Source organism: Mauremys mutica, chromosome 12, assembly GCF_020497125.1.
Source record: "Mauremys mutica isolate MM-2020 ecotype Southern chromosome 12, ASM2049712v1, whole genome shotgun sequence".
Classification (NCBI taxonomy): Eukaryota; Metazoa; Chordata; order Testudines; family Geoemydidae; genus Mauremys; species Mauremys mutica.
The window spans coordinates 14,623,299-14,643,258 of NC_059083.1; the positions used below are offsets into that span (position 1 = coordinate 14,623,299).

The window sequence follows — 19,960 nt, forward strand, 5'->3', positions numbered from 1 at the left end:
CATAGTCCATCCGGATAATCCTGAGGCAGCCAGTCCCCCAGGGAGGTGACATCTCTAGGAAATACTTGAGGTCAGTCCTTCCCACTGAATGGAGAATTCCAGAGTGAGAACCTCAGGATGAAGTTGATCAGAGAGATTCGTATCCAACATGTGACCTTCCCACACATTTTGCTGTAGAGCCCTGGGGAGATGCAGTGCTAACATCACCACCAAGTTCCTTCCCAGCGTTGTGAAGTGTGCGGGGGAGTGAGAGAGAGACACGTACCTGCCTAAGGTGCTTCTAATATCCTAGAAGAGAGAGAGACAAAAGAATTTCAGTCCCCTCTGACACACACACACACGGGATTCCAGGGAAGAAATTTTGCAAATATGAGGAAGAGAGGCCCTGGCCTGGCCTAGGGTCATGGATTCCCTGAGCTAATGGGGCTTTTCCATCTCTCATATCTCTGTGTCTGTGACTCTGCAAAGAATAGTAGTTACTCACATGTCAGCAATGCACACGCCAAGTTACACCATGGTCTCCGACTGCTGGACTCCAGTGCTTAGGATTCAGGAGCCCTCCCTTCCCTGTGTGGGGATCTGGCATGTTTCTAATGACAGGTGCTGGTTTCCAATTGTCCCTGGGGGTGCTCAACCCATGCCCCACCCCCAATCCACCCCTTCCCCCAATGCCACACCCCAGCGCTACTCTTCCTGCTCCCATTCCACCCTGCCTCTTCCCTGCCTCCTCTCGTGAGCACACTCCCTCCCTGCTCCTCCCCCTCCCTCCCAGTACCTCCCGCACACAGTGGAACAGCTGATTGCAACAGGCAGGTGGTGCTGTAGGGAGGGGTAGGAGTTGATCAGCAGGGAGCTGGCTGCCCTGGAGCCTCCACCTATGTTTCTCAATCAGTCTCACCTGCAGGAATTCACTTGTTGGCTTCTGACACTTCCCCTCCATCTCACTGATCAGCTCACTGAGATGGGAAATCTGCTCGGAGAGTTTACTGACATTTTCATTCCGTATCTTCACAATCTCCTCGTCTAGGTTCTCCAGCTGGGCCAGCAGGAGTCGCTCTTGTTCCTCCAGGAACTGCCGCAGTTGATGAAATTCGGACACAATCTTCTGCCTCTCGGTTTGTGTTTGTTTCTGTATGAAAATAGGAGAAAGGGCTGGTCAGGGACATGGATGGAGCCCGGGGTCCTTTCATGGAGAGCTGAGTGTGCAGGAGGGAGAATGTCTTTAAAAATCCCAGGCAGAGGATTCTCTCATACCTTCCCCTTTGGCCTCTGTATCCCTTTGAAAGGGATGTTTCCATGCCTGTCATGGTCAGCATATTCTGTTATTTATTGTCTCTGGAAATTCAGATCCAGAGCAGCAGAAGGCAGGACTCAGCACTACACTGACAGAGACACCAGGGGAGTTAAAAGAAACAAACATTTGAAAAATGCAGAAAAGGATCAGACACAGTGGACAGCACTTCACAGGGACATTCAGTTCACTTGGGGCGGATTTTTGAGCAAGCCACAAGGGCTAGACTTTAACTCATCAACTGAAATGGAAGCTTAGGGTTTGTCTGCACATGGATCTAACCCAGCAATTCATGATCATGGAGAAACACAAACAAGCTCACGTTCACCAAGGCCACACAGGAGTCTGCCTCCAAACAGACCTCCCGCTGCCAGTCCCTGCTGGTTCATAACAACTGGCACCTACCAGATACTCCCGGCTATTCCCCTCTCCAGTCGCTTTCAATCCCAGGAGCTTTTCTCTTTCTTCCCTCAAAGTTTTCAAATGGGCCTGGATTCTTTCCTGAAGAAACAGAAATGATTTAGGAGGTTTCATCTGGATAGTTGAGAGGTGCTTGGAACTGGGTGTTTTTCCACCTGAAACCCAAGATGACTGTGGTTCTAATCGCTTTGTGACATCAGGACCACCAAGGAGATGAAACCTCATTAATGGAGACTGGGGACGTGTCACATTCCGATTCCTTACCAGTTGCTGTCCAGCCTTTTTAGTAATTAGCGAGAGATCTCAATTATAACCAAGCTTTACGGGTATTTGTGAATTAATTAGTGGTACAGAGCATAACAGGGCACTGGAGTCACATGGGGGTGAATCAATAAACCTGTTTTTAGAAGGTTTAACAAACAAAGTGATAGAAATCCCCAAAGCCACCAGGGTTTCCCTATGGGCTGGGATTTCAGCCTGAAGCCCTGGGGCTGCACTGGTTGGGCTGAGCTGGTCTAAGCACCAGGGCAAACCCCATGAGACGTCGGGAGGCCATTTGTCTGGTTGGAAGCTGCGCAGTCCCAGTTTTGTGGAGCACTGTCCCTGTCCGGTAGGGACTCAACACTGGACGTGGCTTTGTCTGGTGCAAAAGGCAGAGGAGGAGACTGAAGCTGCAGGACGACACCCGCGAGGGTGGGGGTGGGGCTGGGGTGGCACCTTCATGCAGAATGATGCAGGCGGTGACACGCTGAAAAAAGCGGTGGTGGGGTCCACGCAGGGTGACTGATACTGGTGAGGATGGGCCCATGCAGGCAGGCGTGGGTATAGCCGATGTTCTGGGGATGCCTCAGTGACCTCCCTAATTAGACAGGATGCAGATTTGTACAAAGAACGGGTTGGGGGTTGCCCCAGTGCTGTCCTAACCCCTCTCCATGGCAATGCCCCCTGGGCATGTACCCCACGGTCCCATTCCCTGGTAAAAATCCCAGAAGCAGTGCATTCTGGGAGATTTCAAAAGGCTGCCTGGTGGGACTAACGGAACCACTCTGGCTGGTCCCTATCCACGTACACTACAGAGCAGGTCAGACTGGCACCGGTCAGCTCCAGCCTGGGGTTGGTTTTGCTACAATCCAGTGTAATCCCAGTGGTATTTGGCATGGACCTGAGCTGTCTGGAGCCCTTTTGTGTGCAGACTGAAGGTGCTCGGGGTCCCACACAGCGTTTAGCCCAGTGATCTCCTCTAGTGCAGGCCGGCAGCATCTGAGTTTAATCCTTCATAGAGGAACACAGGAGTTCAGAATCCCAGTGAGAAACCTCCTCTCCTTGGTGGGCCTGGGACCTTTATCAAGGTGTCTCTCCCTCCTAACGGAGACACTTCATCACTGGATAGGGCTGATGGTAAGATAGCAGCATGGCAAAGTGCTTCGGGTCTTGGTCTGGGGAGATCTGGGTTCTATGCTAAGCTCTGTCACTGACATGTTGGGTGACTGTGGGCAACTCGCTGCCCTGCTTTTGCCTCAGTTTCCCTTCCCACATTTTATCTAGCTAGACTAGTCTATCCTGGAGACTCCCCCAGTCGATCAAGATCTCTGGCAGTGCAGCGGGGTTGCCCGCTGCTGCTAAGGCAGGCTCCTTCCTTCAAGCACCGCCCCCGCACATCCCACTGGCCAGGAATGGGGAACTGTGGCCAATGGGAGATGTGGGAGCGGTGCCTGCAGAAAGGGGCAGCACACTTGAAGTTGCAACTAGCAAGAGATGTGAAGGGTAACAAGAAGGGTTTCTACAGGTATGTTAGCAACAAGAAGAATAATAGAATATCAGGTTTGGAAGGGACCTCAGGAGGTCATCTAGTCCAACCCCCTGCTCAAAGCAGGACCGGGAAGAAGGTCTGGAAAGTGTGGGACCCTTACTGAATGGGCGAGGCAACATAGTGACAGATGATGTGGAAAAAGCTGAAGTACTCAATGCTTTTTTTGCATCGGTCTTCACTGACAAGGTCAGCTCCCAGACTGCTGCACTGAGCAGCACACTATGGGGAGGAGGTGAGCAGCCCTGAGTGGTGAAAGAACAGGTTAAGGACTATTTAGAAAAACTGGACATGCACAAGTCCATGGGTCCAGATCTAATGCATCTTCCGGGAGTGCTGGGGGAGCTGGCTGATGTGATTGCAGAGCCATTGGCCATTATTTTTGAAAACTTGTGGCGATTGGGGGAGGTTCTTGGAAAACGGCAAATATAGTGCCTACATTTTAAAAAGTACAGAAAGAGAACCCAGGGGACTACAGACCAGTCAGCCTCACCTCAATCCCTGGAAAAATCATGGAGCAGGTACTCAAGGAATCCATTCTGAAGCACTTAGCAAAGAGGAAGGTGATCAGGAACAGTCAACATGGATTCACCAAGGGCAAGTCATGCCTGACCAGCCTGATTGCCTTCTATGATGAGATAACTGGCTCTGTGGATATGGGGAAAGTGATGGATGTGATATATCTTGACTTTAGCAAAGCTTTTGATACGATCTCCCATAGTATTCTTGCCAGCAAGTTAAAGAAGTATAGATTGGATGAATGGACTAAAAGGTGGATAGAAAGCTGGCTAGATTGTCAGGCTCAACGGGTAGTGATCAATGGTTCGATGTCTAGTTGGCAGCGGGTATCAAGCGGAGTGACCCAGGGGTTGGTCCTAGGGCCAGTTTTGTTCAACATCTTTATTAATGATCTGCATGATGGGATGGATTGCACCCTCAGCATGTTTGCAGATGACACTAAGCTGGGGGAAGAGGTAGATACGCTGGAGGGTAGGGATACGGTCCAGAGTGACCTAGACAAATTGGAGGATTGGGCCAAAGAAATCTGGTGAAGTTCAACAAGGACAAGTGCAGAGTCCTGCATTTAGGACAGAAGAATCCCATGCACTGCTACAGGCTGGGGACCAACTGGCTAAGCAGCAGTTCTGCAGAAAAGGACCTGGGGATTTCAGTGGACGAGAAGCTGGATATGAGTCAGCAGTGTACCCTAGTTGCCAAGAAGGCCAACAGCATATAGGGCTGTATTAGTAGGAGCACTGCCAGCAGATCGAGGGAAGTGATCATTCCCCTCTATTCCACACTGGTGAGGCCACACCTGGAGTATTGTGTCCAGTTTTGATCCCCCCACTGCAGAAGAGATGTGGACAAGTTGGAGAGAGTCCAGCGGAGGGCAAAGAAAATGATTAGGGGGCTGGAGCACATGACTTATGAGGAGAGGCTGAGGGAACTGGGCTTATTTAGTCCGCAGAAGAGAAGAGTGAGGGGGGATTTGATAGCAGCCTTCAACTACCTGATGGGGGTGGGGGTTCCAAAGAGGATGGATCTAGACTGTTCTCAGTGGTAGCAGAGGACAGAACAAAGAGTAATGGTCTCAAGTTGCAGTGGGGGAGGTCTAGGTTGTTTATTAGGAAACACTATTTCACTAGGAGGGTGGTGAATCACTTGAGTAGGTTACCTTGGGAGGTTGTGGAATCTCCTTCCTCGGAGGTTTTTAAGATCAGGCTTGACAAAGCCCTGGCTGGGATGATTTAGTTGGGGATTGGTCCTGCTTTGAGCAGGGGATTGGACTAGATAAGAACATAAGAACATAAGAACGGCCGTACTGGGTCAGACCAAAGGTCCATCTAGCCCAGTATCTGTCTACCGACAGTGGCCAATGCCAGGTGCCCCAGAGGGAGTGAACCTAACAGGCAATGATCAAGTGATCTCTCTCCTGCCATCCATCTCCATCCTCTGACGAACAGAGGCTAGGGACACCATTCTTACCCATCCTGGCAAATAGCCATTTATGGACTTAGCCACCATGAATTATGTGGCCTCCTGAGGTCTCTTCCAACCCTAATAGTCTATGATTTTATGCACGTTGGCCCCTTCTGGGAGTGGTGTGGGGCTGGGGCACCCCATGCACCCAGCACCCCCTCCTGCACCCTGTACCCTCTGCCCCAAGCCCTGACCCTCCTCGCAGAGCCAGCACCCCATACCGTTTCCTGCACCCCAACCCTCTGCCCCAGCCTGGAGCCCTCTCATGCACCCCAACCCCCCTGCCCCAGGCTCAGCCCAGAGCCCCACCTCCCACACTGTGAACCCCTCGGCCCCAGCCCAGAGGTTGCACCTGTACCCCAAATCCAGCCCCCTGCCCCAAACCGGTGAAAGTGAGTGAGAGTGGGGGAGACTGAGCAACGGAGAGAGGGCGGTATGGAGTGAGCAGAGATTTGGGGGGAAGGTGCAGGGCCTCAGGGAAGGGGTAGGGTAGATCCTGCTTTAAAGACTTGATACTTTGCCTCTGTTTCCACACTGCCAGATCATTAATTTTGTTATAAAAACGAGTCCAGTGGCATCTTAAAGACTAATAGATCTATTTGGGATTAAGCTTTCATGGCTAAAGACCCACTTCTTCAGATGGGCTTCAAATGGACTGACGGTGAAACACCCGTTGCAATTCCTCATTGTTTTTGTGGATACAGAACACAGCTACTCCTCTGAATTTTGTTATAGCATCTCCCCATACAATGAAGACTTTACAGAGATGCATGATGTGTCACACCTGTGTCAGTAACATTCAGTGAAATCAGCCTGTAATTAAAAACCAAACGTTAACCCATTAAATCTGATAGGAATTCCCTACCTTGTACTCCTGTGCAGCCTCCTGGATGGGAACCACCGTGTGAGCGCGGTGAGCCCGGGATCTGTCGCACACCACACAGATGGGGGTTTCATCCTCTTCACAGAACAGTTTCAGAGCCTCCAGGTGTTCCCCACACACCCCGTCCCCTCCTGCTCCCTTTGCTGCTTGTAAACTCAGCCACTTGGCGATTTCTACCATGTTTCCTAACTGCACGTTGGGCCTGAGGTTTCCCTGTTGCATAGTTTCTCTGCACTGAGGGCAGGAGGCGGCTGTATCGGATCCCTCCCAGTACTGGCTGATGCAGGCTCGGCAGAAATTGTGCCCACACTCCAGAATGACAGGTTCTGTGAAATGCTCCAGACAGACGGGACATGTAGCTTCATCCTGGAGACTTTCCATGGGGTTCTCTGCAGCCATGGCTCCCTCTGGGCAGTGGAACAGGCTTTGTTTCAATTTCCTGAATTCACACTATGCCCCGCCTGCAGCAGCAAAGGGGTGTTCCCTTGCCTGAAAATGACTCGTGCTGTTTGCTGAGCAGGAAGGACCCGACCAATTTCACTCCTGGAGGCTTTAGTGAAAAAATGTATTACTAGGGATCCGGTCCTGCAATCAGCCCCTGTGCTGATGTGGAGGGTCACTGAGGCATCCCCCTGTGAGGATGAGCCTGCAGGAGCTGTGTGTTTAAGGCAGGATAGTCAGGCTGGGCAGATTTTTTTTAATACTATATAATTTTGACAGATCATGTTTATTTTAAACAATTTTTATATTTATTGATTTAAACTTTCACAGATGCACAACAATCTGGATTTTAAGCATTTCATTCCAATTAAAATTTTCAGGGTTTTAGGGGAAATTATGGGGGGATCAGACAACATTTCGCTCAGACCAGAACTATTTAATGACACTAGACACTGGGATTCAAAAAGTTTAAGCTTTAGAACTGTTAAAATTATCTGTGAGCAGGTAAATCTCCTCCCTCCCCCAGCAGCTCCCCCAGGGCAGTAACCCAGTGCCTCCCCCACCACCACACAGACTGAGGCTGAAAGTCCATCTGATGGCGGCTCAGGGGCCTGTGGAATGTGCTGGGAGCTCAGCCTGGGCCCTAGTGGGGCAGGTGCCCCTGTAACACAACCACTCCCAGCAAGGCCCTGCCCCCATTTTCTCCCTGTTTGTCAGTCCAGGCAGAGAGACCAGGGACTGCAGGGAGACCAAGCTCCTGTCCCCCAGGTGAGGGCTGGGGCCCAACGGCCGAGGGCAGCGGGTGTGCGGGGAGCTCGCACTAGGGGCTGCAGGGTACCTGGTGTGGGATAAACAGAGACCTCTCAGGCCACTTGCGGCTGCAGGAGGGGATGTAGGGACAGACTGAGGAGGCCTGGAGCAGTCTGGGAGGTCACCACCAGGGACAAGGAGAGAGAATTCAGCTGTGGTGGGGGAGCCGTGCTGGGCAGAGATGCTGCTGCAGATGCAGCTAGTTACCTGAGTTCAGTGTTGCATCAGTTGAACAACGTGGTTAATCGAGACGTTGCAGCAACTCAGCAGAGGGAAGTGCTGATCTTTTGCTGGTCTCCGTGGGGCTTGAGATTTGCAGGCATCGTTCAAACACCTTTCCCCTGCTGCTCCCTCAGGTACCTGGGTCTTCGCTCAGCATTGCAGAGCAGAGCAGATTCAGTGCTTTGGTACAGCGTTACGGAAAGGAAAAAGATTGGAATGGTTCATATCGTATCTGTCATTTCTCTCCCCTGGCTGTCGGATGTACTGTGTGCAGCTGGTTACTTAGAGACATTCAGTTAGACAAGTGGGGGGAGGCATTTTTGTGCTCTGTCCCTTTCTCAATAAATTGTAACTGTAACTTTACCCACTCCAGTCCTTTTGACATCATTGGGACGCTGAGACCTTTCAGGATTGGGACACTGAATCATTAGCTTTCTGGGTCTATTTGCTCAGAGCTCTGCACTATGGGGCCCTCATCCTCTATAGACTGTAATGCGAACAGACACACAAGCATTGTATAGATGGGGAAACTGAGGCATGGAGAGGGTTGGTTCAATAGCCCCCCTATTCAGTGGCTGCAAGGGACAGTGCAGACCTTAGTAGCAGCCAGGCAAGTGCTGAGCTCCAACCAGAGCTGAATCCCTGGTTTAATGCTCCTAAGGGGCTTTGCCAGGGTGCAGGATATAAGAGATGCAGCTTCACCCTGGCCACACCCCTCTATCCCTTTCCGCCCCTTCCTCCTCCAGCCTGTCCCTGCCCCAACCCCACTCCTTCCCGCCCCTCCCAGGGGCGCTCCCTGTGCCTGCAGCTGCTGGGGAGGAAGCACAAACAGCCGTGCTGGCCGGACCTGGAGCCAGAGCACAATGATGGGCTGGGTCCAAACGTCAAGAATCTCTTTTGATTTAGGGTCCAAATTTGGGTCCTGACCTAAGTGCTGAGGGGCTGGTTCTCCAAGGGGCTGGGCACCCGCAGCGCCCACTGACTCGGGCTGCAGCTGCGAATGCAGGTGGAACACATGCCCTGAACTCCTGTATGTCGAGGAGATAAACCGAGACACCCACAATTAGGCCACTGCTGTAAATTTAGGCCTTACCGACCTGCCCATTAACAGCAGGACGTGGCTAAGTCTCATTGGAAGTCACTGTTTATATTTGGTCACTGCTCGGTCCCATGACTGTAAGCAGCAGAGGTGCTGACCCCAGGGGTGCTCCGGAGCTCAGCCCCCCATGGAAAAAATATAGGGGGAGCTCAGCACCCACCAGCCACAGCTGTTCTGTGGGCTGCCAATCAGCTGTTTGGTGGCTAGGGGAGGTGCCTGGGGGAGGGCGGAGAGCAGCGAGCTGCAGATTGGCTGCGGCTTCGGGGAGGGGTTGGAGCAGGGGCGGGAAGAGGCAGACAGAGGGCACGGCCTTAGGGGAGGAGGCGGAATGGGGTCAGGAAGAGGTGGAGCGAGGGCAGGGCCTCAGGGGAGGGGCATAGTGGGGGCGGGGCCCAAGGGCAGAGCTGGGGTGGAGCCCTCTGGGGAAAAATAAAAGCCCGCGCCTATGGTAAGCAGAGAGCTGGCAGCGAAAGGCCCATATTACATCCCCAGTGTCTACAGGCAGCCAGTCCCCCAGGGATGTGACAAGTTCATAATCTTTCCCACAAGATGGGTAAATCCACCGATTTGTTCACAGGGCGAGAACCTCGAGGTTAATTTAAACAAAGTGAAAGTAGTAGAAATGTGACTCTTGTTCACACTGTGCTGAGGGGAGACGTGGCTTTCACCTGGTGTCCAACCCCTGCCCAGTCTCAAGAAGTGTGAGGGGGAGTGAGAAGGAGCCATGTGTCTGGTCGAGGTGCCTCTGACATCCTAGAAGGGAAAAAGAGAGAAAAGAGCGCTCAGACTAATACGTCACACAGTGGGGTGGGGCTGTCGGACTCTGGGATACAGGGCGATTGCTCTGTGCATGGTAAGTTTAGATCCTATTCAACCCCGCCCCGCTCCCTGCCCCTTGATTGCCCCCCAGATCTCCCACCTCCTATCCACTCCCCCTGCCCCCTGACCACCATCCGGTACCCCCACCCCCAATGAACCCCCCATGCTCTCTGACTGCCCTCCAGGACTCCCAACCCCATCCAACCCCCACTACTCCCTGACTACTCCCTGGGACCCCTGGCCCCATCCAACTATCCAGATTTTCTTTCTGGTTTTCATGTTGCAATTTTAGTTTTTCCAATTCCGGTTCCAAATTTTCCTTTTCATATTCACAGGCATCATGCTTTTCTGTGAGCTTATTTACAGCCTGAGACATAGCACAGATGACTCATGCTGCTGTTTGGACTTTCTTGGGAAAATAGCCCTGTTGATTCCCCAACAACAAGTTGTCCAAACCTTTCTTATGCAGTGTAGAGACTGCAGCAATCACACATGGATCAGACCCCAAGCTTTTAAACACCTGTCTTAACAAGCACTCATTAACCATAGCTGGTGGCTTTGGGGCATCCTCCAGAGTAAACCCGCCTTGCTTGAACTTGCAGAACATCGTAGACTTGGAGATAGCACTAATTCAACTCCACGTGCCTGTGTATTTCCCTCTCTCCCAATAATCTGTAACCAATCTGATCCCAATCTGATCCAATCCTTGGTTCCCCGGCCACTGAGTCTAATATCTTAAGACAATATTTTAGCTTATCCAACCAGTTGAGAAACAGTTAACTTATTCACTGGCACGGTAACCATCCTCTGCTACCAAATGTTGAAATGGATCTTTAACGGCTCACAGCTGGGCAGAATGTTTCCCGGTACCAATCAACAAGTCAGATTCAGTAGACTCCATGCACAGCAGTTTATTTGAGAAAGAATTCCAGAAGCAGTGTAAGGTTATCTAATGCACATCTCTCTAGTGAGCCTCAATTCCCCAAGCATAAACCCTCAGTAATCATGCTGGCCCCACACAGTATTCTGATTGGCTGGTATGGCTACTGATCTACATAAGAACATAAGAACATAAGGATCTAAATGAGGATTTCTCTCTTTTATTGTCTTCTCTTGTCAGGCACCTGGTCTATCAAGGATTCCCCAGAGGCAATGGCTTTCAAAGGAGTCACATGCCCTGTGGACATTTTAGTACTAATTTTCTCCTAATTAATAGTTTGAAAGGGACTGCAGAAGAGGTATGGACCAGACATCACCCCACGTTTATTCTCTGATCAATCATTCACTCAATCTGTCAGCACAATGCCTTCCAAAGGGGTCATTTTGGTCATTTTGGCCTGGGTCTGCTTCTGCCAAGCTCACTGATCTCGTGTTTATACGGTTTCTTTACCTAGTGAGCTGGCATATTGACTGACAAAGGTCAGTAACAGAACAGACACACAGAATAGAGAATTTCCACATTAACCATGTGATGCTCAGGAGGCCCTGCTCCCAGAATCCTCTAGCAAATTCAAACATGTCAAGCCGTACCACATTCATGTTCACCACATTCATTAATAAGAAGCGCAGTAATTCATAAACATTCAGCACCATCCCAACACCCTGGACAGTGAATCTCCTGGTTTCCCCCCTGTCTCAGCGCGAGGGAGCCATGCTTCTGCTTCAATGGTTGTCAGGTCCCTGTCACCTCCAGCCTTTTACTTCCCCACATTAACTCATCAGGGCTCTATCGGTCCTTACTTTCCCTTGCAGGTTAACACTAGGCACAACCTCGTCTCCAGCCCCTCTGATGTGTCCTCCTGTAGTGTCCAGCCCCTCTCCACTGGATACCCAGAAATTCCCAGGTAAGCCATCAGAACAACACCAGCTTGTTTGATTCAACTGAGGATCAGCACCAACAGAACATCACAGCACTGAGATATATTTTTAGTGAAAACAAACAAAAGTTTATTAGTTCAGATTGAAGAGATAGTGAGCAAAGTAATAAGACCAACAGGTTACACACAAAACACCAGGTATAACAGGATTCAGATAGGCTGAGATTAACTTTTACAGGTAAATTCCATGGCTAAAGCATTCTCCCAGGGTCACCAGCCATCACTGATGAAACCCCCCTTTTCATGAATGCAAAGCATGCTCTCCTTTTCATTTCCTGAAGGATTGCAGGTGCTGTTCTTGTCCCCCAGTTGTAGTCCAGTAAACCGCTGAAGTGCCCCCCCCACCATTGTGTGTTCTCCAGTGGGCTCTCTCTGTTAGTCCTATGTGCCAGTGGCTCTCAGCCTTTCCCCACCACTGCACCCCTCTCAAGAGTCTGATCTGTCTTGTCTCCTTGGCTCACTTAAAAATGACTCGCTTCCAAAATCCGACAGAAAAATACAAAAGTGTCACAGCCACTAGGACTGAAAAATTGCTGCCTTTCTCTTTCTTACCATCGAATTTTAACAAAGAAATCAATTCGAATTAGGGATTTCAAATGATTAAAAAAATTAATCTTGATTAATCACATGGTTATTTGAACTGTTAAACAATAATAGAATAACATTTCTCTAAATATTTTTAATGTTGTCTCCATTTTGAAATATATTGATTTCAATTACAACACAGACTACAAAGTGTACAGTGCTCACTTTATTTTTTATTACAAGTATCTGCACTGTAACCTCCCCCAAAAGAAATAGTATTTTTCAGTTCCCCTATTACAAGTACTGTAGCCCAATCCCTTTATCATGAAAGTTGAAATTCCAAATGTAGAATTATGTAAAAAAATACCTGCATTCAAAAATAAAACAATGTAAAATTTCAAAGCCTGTACGTCCACTCAGTTCCACTTCTTGTTCAGCCAATCGCTTAGCCAAAGAAGTTAGTTTCCATTTGCAGGAGGCAATGCTGCAAGTGAGAAGAGGCAATCTTATGACACTGTTGCAGCCCGAATAGCAAGATATTTACATGCCAGATGCGCTAAAGATTCCTATGTCCCTTCATGCTTCAACCACCGTTGCTTAACCTCCCTTCCCCGGCCTGTTTTACCTGCTGCCCATGCTCAGACCAGAGCTGATCATTCTTCAGCTTTTCAGCCACTTCTAGGGTCTGTGGGGAAAATTTTTCATCTGCCAGTAGGGTTCCCAACTCTCCTGCTCTGGACGCCATTTGCGGCAATGGCGTCTGGTCCAGGAGAGTTGGAAACCTTATCTGCCAGGGAAATCCCCTCTGGCTGGGATTTCCCATTTGCCTGCCTCCTGCTGAAGGAGAGTCAATTGGCATTTATTTATTTTTTGAGCTTCTTCCACAGACATTGCTGCTATCGCCCATTGGGGTGGATTAATTAACTTTCCCGCAGGTGCAGTACAGAAAACTGCTCCCTGTAGAAATGTGCTACTTATGGTGAACTAAGGTTAGGTCTACACTGGGAGGCGGGGGGTGGACCTAAGATATGCAGCTTCAGCTACGCGAATATCTTAGGTCAATTTACCTGGCCGTGAGGACAGCAGCGAGCCAACCACTGCTGCTCTCCCGTCGACTCCGCTTCTGCCTCTCGCCGAGGTGGAGTTCCGGAGTCGGCAGCAGCACGATAGGGGATTGATTTATCGCGTCTAGTGTAGGTGCAATAAAATCGATCCCCGACAGATCGATCACGACCCGCCCATCCAGCAGGTAGTGTAGACGTACCCTGAGTCTTCACTGTAACATCTGCTGAAGCCACTGCCCTTCACCCTGCCCTTAGTAAGCATAAGATTGTGCTGAGTGGTTTTTACAGGAGTTAAAAAGGGGCAAAGGGGGCAAACGAGAGAAGGGGGGCACAGTGATTTCCCTACACACACCCCCCGGGGGGGTGTACACCCCCCCTGAATTTTCCCAACACTCCCCCCCCCCAGTTTTGTGAGCTAGTTACATACCAATTTAGTGACTGTTTGGAAATCTGAATTTAAACTGAAACATTAATACACACTTTAAAAGCTTATACAGTGTATGATAAAATATGTGTATCTGAAAAAGTATAATAGATTTGAAAAGTATGAACATAGACTAGCTTCCTTGCTTCCTTATACAGCTGTTTTTTATGACAGTGTCAGTGCATTCATTTCGGTGATGTTGGCCAACCTAATAATTTCAAATGATGATTTGTAAGCAAAGTCTAAATGAGTTCTCCCTGACAGCTAGTGATGAGCTGGGGGCTAAGGCTTCAGGGCCAGATTATATTTACATTCACACCTAATCTACCTAGGTATCCAGCAAACAGAGCTGTGTTGTCCAAGTGATAGATTTTGGCTGGGGTTGGGTTACAAACCACTTGAATGTGGGGGGAAGGGGGGATGAAATGTTGTTCTTATTGATGAATAAAGGGCAGTAGAACTGTACTTAGTCTGTGATGTGGAACTTAGTCAACTTGTGGAACTCCTTACCTGAGGAGGTTGTGAAGGCTAGGACTATAACAATGTTTAAAAGGGGACTGGATAAATTCATGGTGGCTAAGTCCATAAATGGCTATTAGCCAGGATGGGTAAGAATGGTGTCCCTAGCCTCTGTTTGTCAGAGGATGGAGATGGATGGCAGGAGAGAGATCACTTGATCATTGCCTGTTAGGTTCACTCCCTCTGGGGCACCTGGCATTGGCCACTGTCGGTAGACAAATACTGAGCTAGATGGACCTTTGGTCTGACCCGGTACGGCCATTCTTATGTTCTTATGATTTGAAGGCATCAAGAGAGAGGGTGGGGAACCTGTCCCTCTCCACTATTTAAAGACAGAGCTGATTAGGCTCCATAGATAGTCTTTTGTTTTGTTAAGTGACCACTGCAGCTGAAATCACTGACAATCAGGTCTAAATGCTTAGTCCTGTTGTGGGGACAGTGTTCCTGTGGGTACAGTGTTTTTGTGTAAGAGACAGCCCAGACTGCACTAGCAGCGAGGTTCCCGCACTGAGGGCTCAGCTGAAATCACTGAGAGCTGGTGGAACCTCAAGAGACCAACTCGCAGAGGTCACTGTGGTAGGTGACAGCAGAAGGTGACTGTGCAGGGCCATTGGCAACAGAGTGGTGGAGTGAACGGTGGCACAACGAACAGCCATGGCCAGAGCAAACTGTGCCTTTTTGTCCCCCACCTGGAAGGTGTACTCACGTGAAAGCACCTCTGAACTCTGAGTCTCCACTGACCAAGGACAACACCGGTGAGTGGAGTGCGGTGGAGGGAAAAGTGAGGGGCATGTTAAATAAACATTTGTTTGTTGGACTATATTTTAGTCACTTTGCTCCAGAATGCTAGATTTGTGACTGGGAATGGAAACTTTTATAAATATGTTTCCCAGTAGGCTAAGATTTTAAAAATGCAGTATTTGCCAAGGTTGTTATCTCACATTGTTGCTATCTTGGGAGGTCATTATGTTGGGGAGTTTCTGTACTAAACATTTTTATTATAATTAATTTTTACATAAGAATGGTCATACTGGGTCAGACCCATGGTCCAGATAGCCCAGTACCCTGTCTTACAACAGTGGTCAAGGCCAGGTGCTTCAGAGGGAATTAATAGAACAGGAAATCATCAAGTGATCCATTCCCAGCTTCTGGCAAACAGGCTAGGGACACTCAGAGCATGGCGTTGCATCCCTCTCATCCTGGCTAATAGCCACAGATGGACCTGTTCTCCAGGAATTTATCTAGTTCTTTTTTAAATTCTGTTATAGTTTTGGTCTTCACAGCATCCCCTGGCAAAGAGTTCCCTGGGTTGACTTTATATTGTGTGAAGAAATACTTCCTTTTGTTTTTTTTTTAAATCTGCTGCCTATTAATTTCATTGGGTGACTGCTAGTTCTTGTGTTATGTGAAGGATTAAATAAAATTTCCTTATTCACTTTCTTCGCACCAGTCAAGATTTTGTAGACCTCTATCATATCCCCATTATCAGAGGGGTAGCCGTGTTAGTCTGGTTCTGTAGAAGCAGCAAAGAATCCTGTGGCACCTTATAGACTAACAGACGTTTTGCAGCATGAGCTTTCGTGGGTGAATACCCACTTCTTGCATCTGAAGAAGTGGGTATTCACCCACGAAAGCTCATGCTGCAAAACGTCTGTTAGTCTATAAGGTGCCACAGGATTCTTTGCTGCTTCTACATATCCCCATTAGTCATCTCTTTTCTAAGCTGAAAATTCCCAGTTACTTTAATCTCTCCTCCTGTTTCATACCCCTCATCATTTTAGTTGCCCATCTCTGTACCTTTTCCAATTCCAATATATATATTTTTAGGATGGGTGACCAGATCTACACACACTATTCAAGGTGTGCATGTACCATGGATTTATATAGAGGCAATATGATATTTTTTGTCTTATTATCTATCCCTTTCATAATGATTCCCAACATTGTTTGCTTTTGTGACTGTTGCTGCACATGGAGTGGATGTTTTCAGAGATCTACAGTGCTCCTGTTCTTTTTAAAAAAGCAAACAGAATCACTGAGTGGATGTTTTCAGAGAAATATCCACAATGATTCCAAGATCTCTTTCTTGAGTGTTAACAGCTAATTCAGACTCCTTCATTTTGTATATATAGTTGAGATTGTTTTCCAATGTGCATTACTTTGTATTTATCAACATTGAATTTAATTTGCCATTTTGTTGCCCAGTCACCCAGTTTTGTGAGATCCCTTTGTAGCTCTTCGCAGTCTGCCTGGGACTTAACTATCTTGAATAGTTTTGTATCATCTGCAAATTTTGCCACCTCACTGTTTACCCATTTTTCCAGATGAATATGTTGAATAGGACTGGTCCCAGTACTGACCCCTCAAGGATACCACTACTTATCTCTCTCCATTCTGAAAACTGATAATTTATTCCTACTCTTTGTTTCCCATCTTTTAACCAGTTACTGATCCATGAGAGGATCTTCCCTCTTACCCCATGATGGCTTACTTTTCAAAAGTCAATTTAAATTAAATACATTTTTTTAAATTATATATTTTTTTTAGAAATCTAGATCTGTTATGTGTTTTGGTGTAACTTGTATTTTCCTTATGTTAAATTTGGATTATCCTAACAAAACATTTACTTTATTCACTTTCTTCACATCAGTCAAGATTTTATAGACCTTTAGCATATCCCCCCTTAGTCGTCTCTTTTCTAAGCTGAAAATTCCCAGTCATTTTAATTTCTTCTCCTGTTTCATACCCCTCATCATTTTAGTTGCCCATCTCTGTACTTTTTGCATTTCCAGTATGTCTTTTTTGGGATGGGGTAACAAGAGCTGCACACAGTATTCAAGGTGTACATGTGCCATGGATTTATATAGAGGCAATATGATATTTTCTGTCTTATTATCTATCCCTTTCTTAAAAAAGCAAAGGTTTCAGAGTAGCAGCCGTGTTAGTCTGTATTGCAAAAAGAACATAAGCTTTCGTGGGCTATATCCGATGAAGTGGACTGTAGCCCACGAAAACTTATGCTCAAATAAATTTGTTAGTCTCTAAGATGCCACAAGTGCTCCTGTTCTTTTTAAAAAAGCAAACAGAATGTTGGGAATCACTGACTACTGCTGCACACTGAGTGGATGTTTTCAGAGAAATATCCACAATGATTCCAAGATCTCTTTCTTGTGAGTGTTAACAGCTAATTCAGACTCCTTCATTTTGTAAGCATAGTTGAGATTGTTTTCCAATGTGCATTACTTTGCATTTATCAACACTGAATTTCATCTGCCATTTTTGTTGCCCAGTCACCCAGTTTTATGAGATCCCTTTGTAATTCTTCACAGCCTGCCTGGGACTTAACTATCTTGAATAGTTTTGTATCATCTGCAAATTTTGCCACCTTACTGTTTACCCATTTTTCCAGATCATTTATGAATATGTTGAACAGCGCTGGTCCCAGTACCGACCCCTCAGGGATACCACTATTTATCTCTCTCCATTCTGAAAACTGATAATTTATTCCTACCCATTGTTTCCCATCTTTTAACCAGTTACTGATCCATGAGAGGACTTTCCTCTTACCCCATGATGGCTTACTTTTCAAAAGTCAATTTAAATTAAATACTTCTGTTTAAAATGTATATTTTTTTAGAAATCTAGACCTGTTATGTATTTTGGTGTAACTTGCATTATTCTTATGTTAAATTTGCATAATCATAACAAAACATTTACTTTATTCATATCTCTTTTATATATCTCATTGGTCCTGACACCCCCCCTGTAAATTCGAACACCCCCCCTAATTTCAATTCCTGGGGAAACCACTGGGGGGGCAGCCAGCAAGGACTCAGATCCTTCTGCTTTTCAATTCCATGCTTACCTCTGCGCATGTTTACTGGTTTCTCCTAAAGTTCATTAAGTATGTTAGGGAAAAGTGTGAGAGCGGCCACCAGTGAGAGTTGCTGTCCACACTCTGAGGCCGCCAAAAATTTGGTCGTGAGACCCCCTGGGCGAGATGCTCATGATGGGCCCTTCTGACCTTAGAGCCTGGGAGTGGAACCAGAGATGCTGCAGCGCGATCCCTTCAGCGCTAGGACCCAGGAGCAGCCGGGAGGCGGCTCTGGGCAGCGAGCGCTGGGCTCCGGCCCGGCCGCAGGAAGTGACTCGCAGCCGCTGCGGTGACTCTGGCTCCCAGGCTCCTGGCGAGATCCCCGAGCCCCGGGGGGCGGCTGGTGCTGGGAGCCCGGAGCCCTGGCTGCAGCCGGGAGAGGGGAATCTCCAGCAGGGCCCTTCCCGCTGCTCCCCCCCCCCCCCAGGAGCCTCTCCCAGGGCAGAGCCCCCAGCCCGGCCCGGCCCCTGCCCCGGGGGGCCCCGCTCGGAGGGAAGGTGAGAGAGACCCGCCCCCCCCGGCACCCCCGGGCTGCAGGGGGAGGTTTGGCCCCAGGCTGATCCCAGCGGATCTGGCTGCGATTCGCTGCCCGGGGCCCGGGAAAGCTGCCGCCAGCCCCGGTGGGTGCGGGGCAGGATCACGTTACCTTCCATCCCTCCCCGCCCAATCCCCCCATCCGCTGCTTTGTTTCCCTGCCCCTGGCCGCGCTGGTGCGGACGGAGGCTGCAGCTCAGGGAGATCTGGGGGGGCAGAAGGTGGGAGGGGGCCCAGCTGGGAGCCGGGGAAGGAGCGGGGCCCAGGGGCACATTCAGGGCCCGGGGCGGGGGGGCAGCTCAGGCGCTGGCTCTAGGCTGGTGGAGCCCTGCCTCCCTCCCGGGCTTGAAGGGGTTTCCATCCTATCCAGGGATCAGAGTTCGGTTCAGTGGCTGTCAGTCCCCCCCCCCCCCGGTACAGATTGTCTCACCCCCCTGCCTGGGACTAGGAGCTGGGGATAAGAACGGGGAACAGCTGGCAGGGGGTGAACCGAGGGCTGAGGGAGGCAGGCTGGGAACACAGCCTAGAGCAGATCTTGTTAGCACAGAAATCAGGAACATTCAGCAAAGTCCATCAGAGACTGGATCCGGCCCTGGGCTCGCCCTGTTGAGTCCCAAAACAAGAGACTGACCCGCTTCCAGCTCCCCCATCCTCAGTGGCACCCAGCTGCCCCTCCTCTGTGCTGTCTCTCCTTCTCAGGAAAACAGGTCACCTGGCCTCCCCCCCTCTCTTTGTTCTCCAAGAGCTTGGGCTGGCTCCTTGCAGAGGACCTGCTCCTGCCATCGTTTGCCAGGACACAGAATTCTGGCCATTCTCTATGCCCAGGCAGCCACTCTGCAGTCACACCTGCCCTCTAGAGGTTTCCGCAATGATCTCCCACCCATATCCCACCAGCTTGATACTTGAGTAACACATGGGGAAACTGAGGCACACACACAAACGTTAAGAACATTCCCGCTTTGTCCCACCCTTCTGAGACCAGCCCAGGGGCACTTTCTCCAGTGGCTGGAACCCCTCTAACCACACCAGCCCCTGAGCCTGCAGGTGATGGAGAGACCCGGGGAAAGGGCTGGAGCCGGGCAGGGAAATGACTCTGCACAAAGGGCCCCTTTCAGGGACCAACTGGTGTCGTAGGGTGTTCAGTGCTGAGGGGAAGGGCCGAATCTGTGCTGTGATAAAGTGACTAAGGGTTTTCCCAGCACGGCAGAGCCCAGAGCGTCTATCTGCAGGGAGAAAGTGTGTGACATGGACTCAGTTCCCTTATGTAACCTCTCCCATCGCCCCTCTCGCCCCGACAGGCCAAGGAATCACATCCACATTTCACTCCAGATGGTCCCGTCTTCCAGGAGACAGGGAAGGGAAATCGCTGTG

General features: G+C 49.2%; 1 protein-coding gene across 1 annotated transcript; it reads right to left on the bottom strand.

The window, feature by feature from the left end:
- Nucleotides 1–269: 269 nt before the first annotated feature.
- On the bottom strand, nt 270–6,869 carry LOC123346582 (zinc finger protein RFP-like). The gene is made up of 4 exons (XM_044984057.1): nt 6,364–6,869; nt 1,697–1,792; nt 1,056–1,129; nt 270–288 (listed from the first exon to the last, which is right to left on the bottom strand). The coding sequence occupies exons 1-4, from the start codon at nt 6,778–6,780 to the stop codon at nt 270–272; spliced, it is 606 nt and encodes a 201-aa protein (XP_044839992.1). The 5' UTR covers nt 6,781–6,869.
- Between the last annotated feature and the right edge of the window lie 13,091 nt (nt 6,870–19,960).

Bases quoted from the DNA above. Each gene is read 5' to 3' on its own strand.
- LOC123346582 (XM_044984057.1), bottom strand. From the start codon at position 6,780: ATGGCTGCAGAGAACCCCATGGAAAGTCTCCAGGATGAAGCTACATGT. The intron at 1,793-6,363 runs GTAGGGAATTCC...CTGTTTCTTCAG, and splicing joins AGGCTGCACAGGAGTACAAG to GAAAGAATCCAGGCCCATTT. The intron at 1,130-1,696 runs GTAGGTGCCAGT...ATTTTCATACAG, and splicing joins GGAATAGCCGGGAGTATCTG to AAACAAACACAAACCGAGAG.